The sequence below is a fragment of the Macrobrachium rosenbergii genome, chromosome 56 (genome assembly GCF_040412425.1).
Source record: "Macrobrachium rosenbergii isolate ZJJX-2024 chromosome 56, ASM4041242v1, whole genome shotgun sequence".
Lineage (NCBI taxonomy): Eukaryota > Metazoa > Arthropoda > Malacostraca > Decapoda > Palaemonidae > Macrobrachium > Macrobrachium rosenbergii.
The window spans coordinates 40,511,494-40,529,941 of NC_089796.1; the positions used below are offsets into that span (position 1 = coordinate 40,511,494).

The 18,448-nt window shown below is 38.4% G+C and overlaps 1 protein-coding gene across 1 annotated transcript in view; it reads left to right on the forward strand.

Annotated features, from left to right (window-relative positions):
• LOC136836354 (VWFA and cache domain-containing protein 1-like) overlaps positions 1-18,448 on the forward strand; it is a 185,264-nt gene that overhangs the window by 109,357 nt on the left and 57,459 nt on the right. Inside the window, exons 5-6 of the mRNA XM_067100538.1 lie at positions 10,403-10,575; positions 16,742-16,951. Of these exons, the coding sequence (XP_066956639.1) occupies positions 10,403-10,575; positions 16,742-16,951 (383 nt within the window). The remainder of the gene's footprint in view (positions 1-10,402; positions 10,576-16,741; positions 16,952-18,448) is intronic.

Consider the following 18,448-nt stretch of genomic DNA (forward strand, 5'->3'; position numbering starts at 1 on the left):
TCGCTGTCAACATGTCAACTTCATCTCTCTCACTTACTCATTCTCTCTTTCTCAGATTATGAAAACATAATAGGCATAGCCACAGCTAATAACCATGGAACTGGCACACAGAACAAATGCGTGCGTAACAGGCAATCTGCTGATAGCTGTCAAACTCGTCAGAAAACACAAGAGGGCCTCGGCCTTTCTCCAAACACTTGAGTAAATACAGGAAGCTGGCTAAGCGACAATGGTTCCAAAAAATATCTCTCCCTCACTCTACAGCACATTAACACTCGGTATACAATTTTCATATACTGCACCATATATTAAACAAATGGAAAAAACATATCAAAACATTTTAAGATCACATGATACACAATTTATCTGTAAGAAAAAGACATTTTAAAATCATATCACACAACAAATGACAAATCTGCAAGCAAAACATCAACATTTTCGCAGAGACACATATTACATTTGTAGAATGGTTTTATATATTATAACACCTTATAATATATATATATATATATATATATATATATATATATATATATATATATATATATATATATACATATATGTGATTGTGTGCATCATGTGTATGATCCCATGGAATCTATACCTACTCTATACTTATGCCAGACCCAGACTTTAGGTCGACCAATTCAGTAGGAAATGGAGGGATATATACATACATATATATATATATATATATATATATATATATATATATATATATATATATATATATAGAATATATATATATATATATATATATATAGGATATATATATATATATATATATATATATATATATATATATATATATAGAGCCTCGATGGCTCAGTCGGTTACAGCAGCAGCTTCAGACTTCGTAGAGGTCTGTGGCGCTGGTTCAAACCCACAGCCGACTGATCAGAGAGGCAGACACTTTGCCATCCGTGTAGACATCCCGGGATTATATATGTAATCAACGGATAGGTTTGCTTAAAAAGCAAATGGATGTTACAGACTAAATACACACACAAAACAAAACAAAGCCACTACAACACCTTCTAAAAACATAACAAACATCTCACACGTCTCGAACTCTCGCCATACCCGCGCAATAACTTCTCGCTGCTGGGAAGAAAGGGCGTTGGGTCGGGTATGATACATGAAACATACGTACCGGGGTTTAAGCGATGTCAGGCAGGGCAGCCGATCGAGACCACAGGTCTACCCCAAAGCCAAATCAAAAAGTCCTTCAAGAGAAGGCATCGTGCTTACCCCATACAAAAAATGGGAATAAAAGCACGTTAAAAGAAGAAGAAGAAGAAGATATATATATATATAATATATATATACATCCTCTCTCTCTCTCTCTCTCTCTCTCTCTCTCTCTCTCTCTCTCTCTCTCTCTCTCTCTCTCTCTCTCTCTCTCTCTCTATTTCCTACCGAGTTGATCGACCTTAGGTCTGGCAGGGCGGGCAGAGGACCTGTGAGGAAATTTGCACACTCGTTGTAAACAACTGGATTGTATGATTCCATACGCAGTAGTTACAAAACCTTTTATGTATTCTTTTATGGTTATGTCAACATTTTTGTTCTGTTCTATATTTTTATTTTATGTATAACAAAATTCTTATATCAGTGATCTCCCCATTAAGGATTTGTTTCAGGAAAAGAAGAAATAATTAATAAGTAATTTTGTAAATGGCATTTTTCTTGTTTAGAGGTCGGTACAGAGCGTTCTTTATTTCCCAAGTAAATGAACGCAGCTGATTTAGAATATGGTGACTGGTATTATTTGACAAAAACGGCTTCGAATTCAATTATGTGAGTATGATATCTGTCAATTAATAGAAAATGATATTCACAGGTTAAGGGGGAACATATTTGAAGAGGAAAAAATAGAATATTAGTGTTTTATGAAGCAAAAATTGCTATCGAAATTACATTCTAACAAATTTTTCAGTATATTTTGGGAAATTCTCAGCGTTCCTTCGTGAAAAGTATTAATATTATGATAACAAAAACTGAACATAAAGATAAGAAAATTATTCATCTTTTCATCGATACTGTCGTGAAAAAACTGGATCCGGTTTTTCTCGACAATCCTTCACAACGTGCTGGATAAGCGAGGGGGAGTAGTAAGCAGGTGACAGAGTTCGTGGTTCTCGTTTTTCTGTAAATATGTTCGAGTATTATTTGCGTCCGGCGAATTGCTGGTATTAGCAGTATCATGAATATCGGAGAGGCTCTCTTTTAAATAATTCAAATGCATTCTTTGATAAAATAACCTATGTAGAAATTTTGAAAGGGAACCGAGGTGACGACCAGACATCCAGAGGGGCGATATGCGTCTTTCTTGAGGGCATATCATTGAGGCAAGCTGAGCACTCTCCATGTCGTCACTCTCCCAGCCAAGTTGTTCATTTTGTAGTCAAGAGCCAATTCATTTAGTTTGGTAATTTAATCCCTTTGCATTTTTGCCATCCAAGGCTTGATATAGTTGATATTCGGTTAAAGTATAGCCTGATTATTCAGAAATAAGTTTTGTATAAAACTGTAACTTTCAGAAGCCTATTTTTTTAGTTTTAGGGGTTTTGTATAGCTTCCAGAGTTGTTCCTTGTACCTGACCACGTGGTCCTTAAGGGTGTGCATAAAGTTTCATGTATGTTACATTCAAGTAGTCTATTTTTTTTAATAAAATTGCAAAACCCTACCTGATCTTGATGGACCTTCGCTTCGATGTTTGCTGATAGTGCCCTTCAGGCCTGATCATCCTAGTCCCATGCCATCCGGGACTTAGAACCCTCCCTGGTCGTGGGAAAAAGTTCGCAACATTTAGTCCTTTGAACCGGATGGTCAATATCAGCAAGCATCAGGAACATCCCGCAAATGATGGTTTTTCATGTTGGCTGAGAAAGTGGCGAGAGTGACAAGGGGATAATAGAGTTCCAGAGGGTATGGCGAGCATTTTTTTTTGTAAAGCAGAATTTTGACATGACTTGAAACAACATGGCTGTTGCAAGTAACTTGCAGGCCAGTTCACTAGTTGCTTTACTGACCAATGTGGTGGCTGAGGCCCATTGTGAACTATTGGAGACACTTGTTATGGCAATGTACCAAAACCTGATTGATCACATTAAAGCCGATGAGCAAATGTTGAGAAACTTCTATTTGACTAGTACAGTAAAATTGGACTCAAGCTTTGAATTGTCAATTCGTCAAGTGCTCAATGGAGCGAATAATGGAATTGCCCTTCATACCAGAATTGAATTCCTTCCTAGCGTATCGCAGCAATGGACTAGATTGCCGAAGTTGAAAGAACTTCCTTTACCTGCGTTTAATGGTGAGATTAGCAAATACACTATCTTTAGAGAACTGTTTGATGTTCACGTTAACAGGGTGACCGCCCTATAGTCCGAAGGCCCGATAGTCCGAAGGTCCGATAGTCCGAAAGTCAGCAGGCCCGATAGTCCGAAGGTCCGATAGTCCGAAAGTCAGAAGGCCCGATAGTCCGACGGACTGTAATCAGCCCCCCACCCCTCCATAGCTAATACGGCAAAATTGTAACCAGTAAACACCCATAAAAATACCAACATAACGTACCCTAGGGTGTTTACTGGTTACAATTTTGCCGTATTAGCCATGGAGGCGGGGATTAATCAGGCGGGGTGGGGGCGCTTGCCTCGGAATGCCGGCTTAGACCTATGATTATCGGACCTTCGACTATCGGGCCTTCGGACTATCGGGCCTTCGGACTAACGGACTGTAATCGTTAACAGACCTACTGATTTAGATAACGTAACTAAATTTATGTATTTGCTTGGTGCCCTTGAGAAAGAACCGCTTAGCGTAGTCAGGGCTGTAAGTGTAATGGCTGCTAACCACAACGTTGCATTAGGATTGTTGGAACGTTACTATGGTAACCAGCAGCAAACATTAGTTGTTTTGCACCGGCGACTCGCCAATATCTTTGTTCCAAAATTCAACCATGTGGATTTGAAAAATTTCCACATCGAATTGACTGTGTTGTTAGAGCAAATTAAACGCTTGAGTACAGTAGATGTGGGGCAGGGAATGGTCATGAGTCTGATTAATCAGAAGCTCTCTCAAGGTGATGTATATCATAAAGTTGTGGATTACTTAATATATTCCCGTAGGTGCTTTAAATGTCTAGGCAAAGGTCATAGTAGCATTCAATGTAACAGACAGAATTGCAAATTGTGTAATGGTAGACATCATAATTTGATTGTAGTAATAATGCTTTCAAGTCTCAGTCAACAACGTAAATGTTCCGTGCCAGTCATCAAGCCATGTCGCATCTAAGCCAGTAAAAGGCCAATGTAGAAATAGAAATCTCGAGGGTTCTAACATAAGTAGAGTGAGAAGAAAAAGAGTGATGAAAAACCCTGTGTCAATGCGAAGTCAGTAAATGCATCTGACTCAGGCCTACCGTCGACACTGTTACTGCCCGCGTCAGCCATCTTGTGCACCCAAGGACAAAAGGCTCTGACCAAAGCGTTTTTAGACACCAGGAGCCAACGTAGTTTTGTTTCAAGTCAGCTAGCCCAGAAATTAAAGTTGCCAGCAATAAAGAAAGTCTCCCTTAGTATTGCACCATTTGGATCTAATGTTATTAATGGCGAATATGATTTAGTTTCACGTAAAGTTCGGATAGGAAACAGGATAATAAGGACAAAATTGATAGTCGATGACAATGTGGACACGCCCATCTACAACATGGATTTAGTTAATGTAAAACATCATTTGCAAAACAAAGGGTACAAGATGGCGGATGAGGAAGTTCGTAATGACATGTTGAAAAATGTGAACATGCTGATCGGTGCCGACTATTTTAATCACTTCATCTTTAGTATGGACAAGTGTGATGGGGTCAGTCTTTTCGTGACTCATGTATGTTAAATTTAAGTAGTCTATTTTTTAAATAAAACTGTAAAACCCTACCTGATCTTGATGGACCTTCACTTCAATGTTTGCTGATTGCGCCCTTCAGACCTGATCATTTTAGTCCCATACCATCTGGGACTTAGAACCCTCCCAGTCGTGGGGAAAAATTCGCAACAGATACCATAACCAAATTTTTTTAAACTATCATGCAGACAATATTAGACTTTTAAAAACTCTCAGTAAGAATAGTCGACTTCCTAATTATCATTGAGTACCTGGAGTAGCAGCTACTCTCGTCTCGGCTAATATTGCTCTAAGAAAAAATCTGCAAATTGGTGAATTTTCCCACAAATAATTTATAGACAGGTTCCAGAGAAAATCCCACGAATCATGAGAATGCTAATACGGGGAGTTTACTGTAAGAGGGTTTAGGGTGGACTGCTCCAGTAAGTGACAGATCCCAACAAGGTGATTTGACTGGTTTAGTGGGCACTTCCCTTTCAAATTGTTGACACAAGCACTTTAACGTTGTGAAAGAACTCAAGTCTGTTCCTCAAACTCCAAAACTTGAGTTGAACAGTAAACATAGGTGTCTGATATTGAGACCTTTCCATAGATGTCCAGTGTTGAGAGCAAAATCAATTCAAATATGGTGGATTTCTTATCCACCATATTTAGATTGATTAAGCATTTTATTATTATAAAAAAATATATTGTCAATTTTTAAGACTATTGGATAGTAACAAGCGTAGACTTGCAATAATTATTCAGCAACTAGTGCCAGGGACCTTCAAGTTTATAGTCAGCATGTTGCAGCCATGGGTGCTGGTTTAATAACATTACCTGTTTTAATATTTAAAATAATTTGAGAGTTAATGCTAGTAGTATAGTAAGTGGAGATATTATTAGAATCTCTTTGCTTTTTCCAGTTTACTTTTGGTCTCAGATTCAACACCGTCAATTCTTGCTGCCCAGAGATACCTGAGTCAGGTTCCTTTCTCACAGCCAACAAGTGACACTGTGACCATTAAATTACCTTGAATATGCAACTTTCATTCATGCCTGAACTGCAGTAGCATTTTAGCACAGAGCACCAGTGCTGGTTATTGCTGCTTATGTTCTGTTACAAAGATATTTGGAGATATCCTGACAGATCAGATAAAAATTTATCCTTGACTCTGTTTTGTTCATTGATTGCTCAGCACACTCAAGCCAATCCCATGCTGAAGCACAAATTCGTTTATCCTCAGTAGGTTCAACCCACTCAGCACCAGTTAACCTTGGCATTTGTTGAGCTGTTCCTCTTCTAAGAAGTCTGACTGCTAATGTTATTCTTAATAACTCATTTTGTTAGGGACGAAACCATTCACTTACAATGAGTCCAAGCTGCTCATTAGTTACTGATGAAAAATAGGCCTAGTTAGTACCAGCTGACTAGTCACTCACCCAAGCTACTCATATTTTCCAAGGCACTCATCTTCTGCTGAGGACCTGAGCCACTCATATATTCCAAGGCACTCAGTTACTGAGGATCTGACCTACTCAATAATTACTGAAAGAATGTGTGTCTTGGTTAGTACCAGTTCATCAAAGCCACTCACATTTGCATTAACTGAGCTGGTTTTTAGCTATAAAGCAGCCCATACTCTCAGGGCCTTAAGCACTCATTTACAAAAGATTCTAACTTATTTTTGTTTACTGGATATATAATTGAGCCATGTACTCAAAAGGGCCCAGAACTGAGCCACACAGCTTACAGGAACTTAAGCCACTCATCAATTTTAGGCCAATAATAAGTTGCATAATCTAGCTGCTCATAAAATAAGGCATTAAAGAGCTCTGCTTTAAAGGACATGAGCTGCACAAGTCCCTCTTATTTTCATGTTTAAGGTCACTCATTTTCAGGTACAAGACCCGCTTATCCTCATTAGATGCAAAGTGAAATGCTATTCAGTTGGAAAATTGAGCCACCCTTGGGTAATAGACTGTTTTTCTGAGGAACAGCTTGAATTCTTTAGTAATTTTATGAGCACTTATCAGAAAGATTCTGGTCACCCTTTAGTCTATGATTCGAGTGAGTGGCAATTCTATTAAAGTCTCACATAATCAGACCAGTGCAATGTTCCCATGATTCTGTGACCCAAATTCTAAAAAGTTCCTTCTTTGGTACAGGCATTGGTTTGGACTGGCCACAACCCATAGGTTTTTACCTGAGTTCTAGTGGCAGCAACATTCTAGGCACAAAGGAATCGGGTAAAACATGAGAAGATACCTGGATGACTGATTGATATAGGTGTCCAGCCTAGAGATCCTTTGTCAGCACACAATGAGTCTCTTTCAAATATTCTGGAACCTCGTTTTGAGGCTGACTGGGAGAATTCAGACCTAGATCAACTGTAAAGGCTATCTTTTTTGGCAAAGAGACCAACACAGTCAAAGCTCTGGTTTGACCAGACGAGAACAGAATCTGAAGATCCTTTGCAATATTGAAAGACTTTCTCCTGATTCGGTGTCCATACAGGCCTATGACACTTTCTTATAAAGCAATGATCTCCCTAGGAAAGATGTTCCATTACTTACAATTCAGAATTCAACTACAGTTTCACCTAAAGAGGTCATGATCAGTCTTGGTAAAGGTAGAAAATTTCTGTAATTTTCACAAATAAGTCGATAGGAAGTCTATAATAGTGGCAGGACCCAAACAACCTAAGGAGAGTAGAACTGATTCCTCCTAACCCAAAAGTTCACCTATTCTCAGACACCTCAACAAAAGTCAATGTATTGGAATTTCAGGCATCAGGCATCTGGTTATATTGGATGAAAACATTCACACAAACTATTTGAAATTTAAAGCTTGTTTCCTGGCACACAAACTTTCAAGCAGTACATGCTGGACATAGTTAAGATAACACAGAGTCAGAAAGGTTATGTCATTGGGCTTTCATGCAGATAAGGAACACGAAATGAATGTTGTCCCAAGGCCTAGGAAACAAAATACTTTGACAGCTAAAGCATGGAAATCATGTTCTACCACAGAGTTGTCAGTCCACCCCAGCATTTACAAGAAACCGTTGCTTCTCTGGAGATCCTTAGTGGTGGATTTGTTCACCACTAACAACAACAAAAGGTTATTCAGCATTTTCTATGGTCCTGCTAGGCTCAGCAGTTAGGAGAGTGGATGCATTTTTGCATCCATGGGACATTGGGGATGTTTACATATTCATCCCTTATCTGGTATTAAGGAGAGTCATGGAAAAAAATGATGACTTCCAGAAAACATCAAAATAATTTTAATAGTCCCCTTCTTGGCAAATGATGAGTGGCCTATTGATTTTCTCTTCCTAATGGTAGACAGATCCAAAAATTTCCTCAGCTAGACACCCTTTTGAAATGACTACATTGTCAATATTTTCATCAGATCTTAGGTATGCTGTATCATCATGCCTGTAAGTTCTTTAATAATAGTTCAAATAGAATAAGGATTTTTGAAGAGCAGCTAGGAGAATTGCTAAACCATGTAAGATCCCTACAGTTTGATTATCAGTCAAAGTGGAAATTCTGTGTAGCTGCTGTAGTAGAAGGAACATTAGTCTAGACCTTGCTACTACTCCAAATCTAGCAGATTTCCTATCGTACATAAGGGAGGCCACTATCAAACATCCTGCTCAATAATACCTGAAAGAGGTACCCATTTTTCTTGACTCTTTGCAGTCACATATTTATGATTTGTTAGTGAGCTTCACACTTTATCAGGTAGTTACTAACACAAAAGGCTGGAATTAAATTTGTCTGCCTTTGATGTTGGCTTTGTTGCAAAGACTCAAACTTCAAAAGACTCATGAATGCATCAGGGCTCATTTTGCCATACTGTGACAAATCATGATTCTGTACACTTATATTTTTACTGTCCAATTAGTCTTAAAATTGTATCCTCAAAAATTCAGGAACATAAAATGAAAAAGCAGGGTTTTGTATCCACGGGAAAATTAAGACCTGTCATAAAAATAGTCGCCCTTTTGTTCAGGAAAAGCAATTAGAGCCAGTGAAAGTATGCTGGATAGTGAATTATCTCATTGTGATGGCAGTAATCATAAGATAAGAGCTTTATGAACAAATGTCATTTTTAAGTACAACTTGGATGTCAGTGCTACATTAAAGTCCAGATCATGGAGATGTCTAATATTTGCTCAGTTTTATTAAAAGATACAGCTGGAGACATAATCTTTTTTTTTGGCTTTTATAGCAGTGAAGTAAATGGCCCCTTCTGTTGGGAAAGGATTCTTGGCAAGTGGAACAATCATTCATACCTCTCATTCCCCCATTATTCCCCATTACACAGTAGCATTCTTATGACAAAATGTTCCAGATTTTTGTCCTATTCATTCTTATGGGTCAAGTTATTTAGTAATGTGAATTGATCGCCTATAAAAGTGGGACATTCATTTAAAGGCTGGTAAAAGACACGAACTTATCTCCATTAAAGGTGTTTTGAACTCTAAATGACCAACCTACAGGAATATGTGCATGGTTTACAAATCCAAGGACCTCATTGTAGTAGTTTGGGGACTTCACATCTTGAATCCTCCCCACTTGAATTATTTCCAGCGCTATAAGCTGGTGTTTTCCATTAAACATTACAAAATAGTTTTTCTCTAGGAAAAAGACCCACAAACTATACTTAATAGTCCTCTTGCTTGCCCCACATTCCAGTTGTCAAAGGTGTACATCACAGCACACCTAGGTTGTCAGCTGAGGCCTAGTGGCTTTATACATTGTTCACATCATCTCCTGGTACTACTCTTCTTTCAGAGAAGGTTTGTCTGGTAACATTGAATGGTAAACATAATGGCACTGTTAATATGGCAATTTTTTTTTTTTTTTTTTTAGAAAACTGTTTAAGTATCTTTTCTTGAAATCCGTGGCAATTTTTCACAGGAAGTAGATCTGTTCGTCTTATGCAATTATTTGCATACAGACAAAAAAGATCCTGTTACACATCATTCAAGGACCGTGCAAATTTATTACTGAGCCATAAGTTTTCAAAACAAAGGATTTTGACCTTATAATTTGTAATAAGATTCTTGAACAACATTCAGAAATTTATGAAAACATTTTCTCTGCGGTTGCTTTAGGACCAAGAGCCTTTGCCAAAGTAAGGCTAGCTTAATCTAAATTACCAAGAAAATAAGTTCATGAGGAGAGTGTTACTTTAGAAATAACAGGTAGCTCAGCTTTTGATTAACAAAATACTGGTATAAAAGGCTAGTAGATAAAAGCTTAGTACTAATAGAAATCTTCCAAAATGAGTTAAAACTCAGAGCTTTAAAAGTAAATTTTAAAAATCTAGTTAGATCTCGAAAGGGTATGTTAATGTACATTAAACTGCCAGCATTTTTGGGTATAGATTTGATATCTTAAAAAACAGTACACTCCCTCTTTGGTAAATACTAGTGCGAACTGCCTTGTGAGTATTGCCCATTTCTTTTCATAATTTATAATTTTTTTTTCTCTCTTTTTTAGAAAGATTTGTATGGAAGTGTAAAACTACTAAGAAAAGCTGACCAGTTGTGGAGGGAAATTGATATATGCCGCAATCAACCATACGTTAGATACATGGGCACTGCAGATGGAGTTTTCATATCCTTCCCCGGAAAATCTCTTCATCAGGCTTACGATCACAGAAATACGCATTGGTGAATTTTCCTAAATAGTGGAATAATTGTTTGTGTCATTTGTAGTTCATTGATCTCATATTCAAAATGCAATTTTATGAACCTAAAGTATAGATGAGAGGCAAAGTATTTATTTGGGATGAATCTTACCTACTGTTAAAGTTAGCTTATATCTCTGTGCTGATAGGCGAGTTGACATTCAAACAAAAGATCGGATGGTTCCCAGATGACTGTCTGGTACACCTGTTCTCCACCAGGTGTGTTTTGAATGCTTTAGTTCTTGTCAGAATTCTCCTTGCCACCATTGTGTATTGGTGCTTGTTGGTATTTCACAGATGTTTGCTATCACAGTACTGTACACTTATTTTTCCCTTGGATCCCTCCGCTGGAATCAAGGCTAAGAACGTCAGGCTCTGTAGGAATGATTACTGTGTTAACAGAATGTTGATCTTTTAGGAGATACACGCTGTTTACGCTGCCTGCAATGGTTTTAAGTGTGGTCTTCAGAATAGATGTGAGGAAGTAAGGGTTTTCAAAGGACTTTGCTGAAGTAGTATAGGAAGAGTAGGGAAGCGTTAGATTGTGAAGCAATTAGTTAGGTCAGTTTATAAACTTGTCATTTCTCCCCCTTCTCCAGGTCCTTCTTCTGTAGTTATCCATACTCACTCAGTCTAGGCTTTTCCATTGCTTATGCTTTAGTTAGTATTGAGGTTTCCTCTTTAGTCCTGCCTTCCTCTCCCCTTTTGGTTCAGGAAAAGCATAATGAGAATTTAGAACAGGACATAAACCTTATTTTGTTCAGTACAAGATTTGTCTGAATTGCTTAGGGAACTGGTCCAGGTCCCCCCATAGTGTGCAATCATTCCCTTATAAGACGTAAGGGGTCAGTACCCCCGCCTGTCCATAGCCCAAGGCTAGGACTGCCCTGCGACATTTGGAAGAGTCAGGTGCCTGGGAACAGGGTCGGTTCTCGGAGCGATGTGGTTCTGTGCCCTCCGCACCTGTCTCTCTGTTTTTCACACTCATGGTCTTGTATAATGCGTTAGCTGAAAGATCGTTTTGGTAAACGTTAATCTTCATTATGTATGCGACTTCTGCCATCATCAGCACCTAGTGTGAGGCTGTTAGCACCAATAGGACTAATTATATAGGTATGGACAGTCTTATTAAAAATAATGTGTCTGTAACGAGTTTTACTTATTCTGATGTAATATTGACTAAGTCGATTGTTTAACCAATCTCTTCATCTTTTGCTCACTCAAAATCCTTGTCTGCTAGCTTATTCCTCTTTCTCTGTCGAAATGCACTTTTCGTTCTGTACATACTTTTTCTTTGGCTATCGGCAAATCTCTTACTTCTCCCTCAATTAATGTTTCTCTTTCCAAATCTACCGTGGATACAGTATCTTCTGTTGTTTCCAAGTTAGATATTATTCTAGCTACATAGCTTTCTAAGGATGTGTCATATGGGAATGCTCTCAAGTATGTTGACTCGTTTTTGGACGAGGAAGGAGAGTCATTGTAACCCCTTTTCCCCCCACCTCCCAACATTTCCCATTTTCTTTTGGCACCTCGTTTTCTTTCACTCAGCTGCCTTGTGTGGACTCAGCTGAGTCGCTTCAGACTGTCTTCCTTTCATTGAGTCGCGGATGCGATGCAGGTACTCAGCTGCTGTCACCAGTTGTCACCTCCTGTTGCCAGCTGTCTCCTCCTGTCACCCTCTGGCAGAAGAATAGTTTGAATCAGAGGATCTCCTTCGGGTTGATCGGTGTTTGCTGGAGCATTGCGCTTTGCTATGTCCTCATTTAGTTGAGGAAAGAGCCACATAGAGAATAGATCTCTCTTGTCTTCGAGTATTTTGGCGCCCTTGAAGTATTTGGAGAAGTGAACCCAAGTTTTCTCCTTCAATTAGAGCGCGTTTCATAAGTTTTCTTGTGCTCGGGCACACAAAGCTTCCTTTAAGTCTGTTGGGCCTTGTCTTCTAGTTTTTTGAAGTCATGGAGCATTGCTTCTTGGGATATAGCCATTTAATCAGTGCTTAAACCATCTTCAGTAGATGATTCAGTTTCTTTCTTCTCTCCTGTGAAGAGGTTAGCTCAAGACTGACAAGTTATTTGGACATACTGAAACGGAGTCTCACTTTAGATTGTTAAATTTTTATCTTTTATTGAACTTTTGCTCAGTATATTGCCTCTTCTCAGCATTGGCTTAGAGAGGCTGAAGCACCAGCTTAGTGTGTTTTTGGCGCCAGTTTAGGGTGTTTGTGAAGCCAGCTTTAAGGGTTTTTGGTGCCAGCAGGAGTTTAGCAAAGGAGAGTGTTAGATTTTAACTCATTTCTGATGCTGCAGGCTAATGTTCTCATGCTATACTAACTCAGTTTGGAAGAAGTGAGAACACTTATGCTCCTATAGTAAAGGCTTATGCTGCACAGGTTACGACAAAAAGGGAGGATATATTGGTACAAGTCTTATTTTATACCTTTCAGGGATAAGTTCAGCCCTCAGGTTCTGGTAGTTGGCCAGTTGCAAGCCCCTTGGCATGCTTGGAGAGACTTAGGAGCGGACCCTTATGTGGTGGAGGCAGTGAAGGAGAGTTATGATTCCTTTAAGTTACCCTCCAATGGCTTAGTCTCCTAAAGCTGTTCCTTTGTCTTCTCCAGCAGAAGACTCTCATTCTTTAGTAGGAGGTTGTAAATTAGAGAGAATGAAATGGACCAGGCAGTAATTCGCTTGGATTTGACCTCTGACTTTTTCCTAGCTCCATAAGCAACTGGAGAATGGCAGTCATTGTTGGACACATTGAGACTGAATAACTTTATGTGTCTGTCCCCATGCTTTTTGGTTTTTTCCAGCATGGGGCTAGTGACTTTCCAAAAGAATGATCAGATGTTTTGATGGACGTGCAGGAGACATTTTTCTCATACCAGCACATCCTCAGTCGATGCAAGTCCCTTGGAAGTGTATTTATAGGGAGGTATTGCTGTTCAGGGCACTTTGTTTGGGCTCATGTACAGCGCCTCTATAAGTATTCACAGGGAATGTGTTGTCCATAGGTTGATGGGGTTGATTTTTAGGAACAAGAAATCTTTTCTACTGAGTCACTGGTTCAATGTTTGCCAATTCTGTTGACAGTATTCCAAAGACCAAGGATCTGTTGGTTCACCTGGCTCAATCTCTGTGCATTATGATTTTCAGTCAATTTCCCTAACTCCTCCTCATTCTTATCTGGTGAAGTGGGGATGATACTTGAAATTTACAGGTTTGTCTGTCAGAAGACGAATAGGCACTTGCTTCTTGAAGAATTTTATCCCTGGAGGAAGCTTCCTAAGTGGTAAGGGCATTCTTTGTTAGGAAACATGGCCTCATTGAGGATTTTGTCAGAATATCAAGCGCAATTACACTACAGTCTCAGCATAAGAGATTATGACTTACAGCTGATGTTCATTAAATTTGTAAGTAATCCAGGACCATCAATGTCGCCAGGTTCTGTAGGAGGGACTCTATAACCAAGAGTTGACCATTTTTATTCTTAATCCTACATCCAGGTTTTGTTTTTTCCCCTCTGTCGTGTAACACGAAACAAAGAATTTTGACTAATGTCACTACACTTTCTTACAACATAGAATGGTCAACACTACACCTGGTAAAGGTTCTAGATGTCAGGGCAGTGGAAAGACCATCGAAGATGCCTAGCAGGTTTATTCCTTGTCAGAAACAAAGTCATAGTGGAAAGTTTGCTTCTTTGAGTGAAATGAACAACATGATGATATTTGTTTGATAATTCATTCTGTGGAAGGACAGTGTTTTTGGCAATTGAGGGATTCAGAAAGAACAAAACTACCTACAGAGTGGCCATTACCATTACATTTGCAAGTTGCTGTGGGATTAGAGAAGCACTCAAATGTAGACTTATTAGCATGCAGATGAACAAGAACAACCAGTCGATTACTATTCCTTTTGGGGTCCTCAGTCTTGAGCAGTGGATGTGTTTCTTTAAGTCTATCCTGATTCAGACTTGTAAGCCTTCCCCCCTCTATCTGCTCTAAGGAAGTACTGAGCAAATTTTAAGTTCAAGAATTGCCCAGTGACCCCTGTAGAGCCCTAGTAGCCTCAGAGCAAATGATTTTTTAACCTTTTAGCTCTCTTGGTGGATGTCTCTCCTATCCTTCCATTATGAGGAAATCGACTCAGACTACAGAATTCCATGCACTTCCACTAACTTCTGCATTTCACACTTTACCACTTGGAGATGCTTGACTGTCTCCTCCCCATAAGAGGATTTTCAAAGGTATCATGGGTTCTATCCGTAATCAAGTGGAAAACAACCATGGCCTTGTGTCAGAAGCATCAGTTTGTGTATTACTCAGGATGCCATTCTAGAGGAATTTTCAGCACCTGGAACCTTGTAGACATCAAAGTTTTTGTGCTTTCTAAGATATAGTACGATTTTTTTTCTACTTTCAAGGTTATCATTCCGTATTTTGCTCGGTATTGCATCATGTGTTGTTAGATCTGGCTGATGATCAGTACCTTAAGGTGTTGAGATCAATTGAGACTGAAACTCCTTCAACTCAGTATCTGTCTCTTTCTGGAATCTAGATGCAGGTCTAAATTTTATCTGCATATTCTTTTGAGCCTCTGGAATGAGTTCCATTGAATTATTTACTATGAAACCTTCTTTTATCTACCACTATCGGCAGTTAAAAGAGTAAATTTATTGTAAGCACTCTCCTTAAAGCTATTGTAAAGGGAATGCTATTTTATCTTTTTGCCTTAGAGCTGAGAATGACGTTAAGGCTAAGTTTTCAGGGAACTGTAAGAAATCCAATTTAACCTCTTTGGTGGAGAAGAAGAGGAAACACTTCTCTGTCCTGTTGTGGCAATTGAAACTCACTTACATAGGTTAAGCCTGGAAGAGGCGATTGTTTTATTATTTTAGAAACCTAGAACACCTTTGTCAAAGGTTAAGCCTGGAGGAGGCAACGTTAACTTTTTGTTTTGTGGTTTTAGAAAACCTAGTTGTCTTTGTCAATGGTTAAGCCTAGAGGAGGCAACATTAACTTTTTGTTTTGTGGTTTTAGAAAACCTAGATGTCTTCTTCAAAGGTTAAGCCTAAAGAGGCAAAGTTAACTTTTTGTTTTGTGGTTTTAGAAAACCTAGTTGTCTTTGTCAGTGGTTAAGCCTGGAGGAGGCAACGTTAACCTTTTGTTTTGTGCACGTGGAACTAGCCTCATACCTTTTACCTTTATTGAAGGTAAACATTCATAATGTGAGAGCTGTTTCAACTTTATTTAGTGTTAAGACAATTTGTCGCTTGAGGATGGGTTTAATGCAGCACAGCAGAAGTGCAATTTGGTTTTGCTCAGTCACTGCCTAAGTATGCAGAATCGTGTTTGAAAATAGTAAAGCCCTTAGTCCGTTACTAGTAGCGGGTAGTCTTTTCATGAGCAGAAGAAAGAGATATCCCTTGGGTTTTTTTGTTTTAAATTCCGTGTTTTAATATTTTTTGGGAGCATGAAGGTACATATATTGTATAGGAGCATACCTTTATATCATAAAAGTATTTATTTTTAGTGACTGTCGTTTTATAGGGGTTTTGGGCCCAGGCACAGGGGTTCCCTCACGCCACTACTGTTTCATTCTGGCTGAATTAAAGCAGTTTTCTCCGCAAGGTTGCTTTTCGTTGCAAACGTATGACAACCTTGCTCCCTGAATGGAATCCAACTTCTGGTGGTAGTAAGATCCAGAAAGGATTCCAGATCAGGTAAGAGAGTTTTGGGTTTCATGCAAGATACCTTTAGCTTGACTGGCTGAGCAGATTTTGTCTAGCTGCACTACCCACCATCCTCTTCTCAGTGTGGGAATCAGCGAACTTTAACAGTAGGTAAGATTCATCCAAAATAATGTAAATTTTCGTGATAAAATTTATTGTATGGATACTTACCTACCCCACAACTTAGTGGGCTGTCAAGGAGATTTCTGACAAGAGGTAAAACGTTCGAAACACACCTTATGGAGAACAGGTGTACTAGACAGTCATCCGGGCAGCTATTCGGTCTTTTGTTTGAATGCCGACTCGCCTATCGGCGCAGATATATAAGCTAAATTTAACAGCACGTAATATTCAAATAAATTCTGTTATGAAAATGTATATTTTAAGAAGTAAATGTGGTCTCACGTTTCTTTCAGGTATCGTCGGGCAGTATCTTTTCAGCAAAAAGAATTTATTGCCATGACTACCCCATATTGTAGTGAATTTGGAGGACGCACATTGTACACAATCACCCAGACACTTTATGATCATCATGACAACCCTGTAGCAGTTGTTGCCGGTGATTTTCCTGCGCAAGACATTTTGGATGAGTTTAGGTCCAATTTCCCTTTCTGCAAGAAATCCATGTAAGATGTTTAATATTTTTAGCAAAAATACTTTACGATTTGAATGTTGATATTCAGTTTGTTACTTTCATTTTTCCATTACCTGTGAGTAGTGAAACAAAAAGTTTTGCACAAAAGATGAATTTTTCCGTTGAAGATAGGGTTACTAAGGCTGATTAAAAATGCTGTTCTGTTTTGTTGTAATATTCCTAAGCAAGGTAAGAAGTAGGCTACACCTTTTTAGAGATAAGCTATTTAATTAAGGATCTTGGAAAGTTGCACATTGTCATGCTTACTATGCAAGATAGTCTGAACTGCAAAGAAGCTTAAGGTTTACGTTGGTGGTTTTATCCAAAGAAGCTTAAGGATTATGTGGTTTTATGTGCTATGGATTTTGCATCTTGAGAAGATCCCTTTTATTGGCTAAGAAGCTGTATTCTAGGACCAAAAAGCCTAAGCTCATTTGTAAAAAGCTACCAAGTGGAGGACCTTTATCAAGTTGGCCTTGCCAAGTGGGGCAAAATAATATATTACATGCAAGCATAGCTCAGTATTCCTCCTTCAAAATTTTGAAGGCTTTAAACATCGTGCTAACATTTCCTGGGTCCCTTGTTTAGTCTCAAGGCCCCTTAATTCCATTTAGAATTTGTAAGTGGCAACATCACTTCAAGCTGAACTCAGAGCCTTGTTTTGGGAAAATTAATTGTTATTTATAAGGCTGCTTATGTCAGCAGTTGTGATGAAATTAACTCCACATGCTTCGGATCTTATATGCCACGATTATTTAAATATTTTTCTCGTATCAATGTCAGCAGCCTCTCTGGATCTTTTTACTTTAAAAAAGAATTACTCACAAGTGGGTTCTTAACAAGGGAAATTATAATTTACAGATGTATACGACCATAATATATTTCCTTTAGTACTAACCCCTCAAGAATTAATGCACGTCAGTCACTCTGCTTATGGCTGCTATGATGATTGAAATTACTGCTACAAGCATTATTTAACTGTAATACGGCATTTTATTTTATCACCGGAATGCAGTTTTTTCAGTTATAAAAGACATTTCAATTTAAAAATGGTTTTAAATTAATATGTCACCAGTTAAATAGGATTTTATAGGCAATGATAGAGGACTGAGTTAAACTTTTACATGGTAATTCAGTTTTCAGTCCTTTTTATGTCGGGAAAAGGTACTTTATGGAACTGAAATGTCTTTTGTGCCATTCCAAAGACTACTTTTTACCAAACTACTGATCTTTTCATGTCCAATATTGCGCGTATGCTTGTACTCAACAAAATTTAGCTCTCTGCCCTCTTTGCTTAGACATAAAAAAAAAAATATAATTCTAAAATCTTAAAATTCAGTCGGAATATAGTATTAAATGCACCAACAAAAATACCATTAAGCTTCACAGCAATGAATTGACCACACTTGGACCCCAAAGTATTGAAAAATAGATGAACACTGGAAGGACAGTGCACTGGGAAAATTGTTTAAGTAATTTTTTCGGTAAA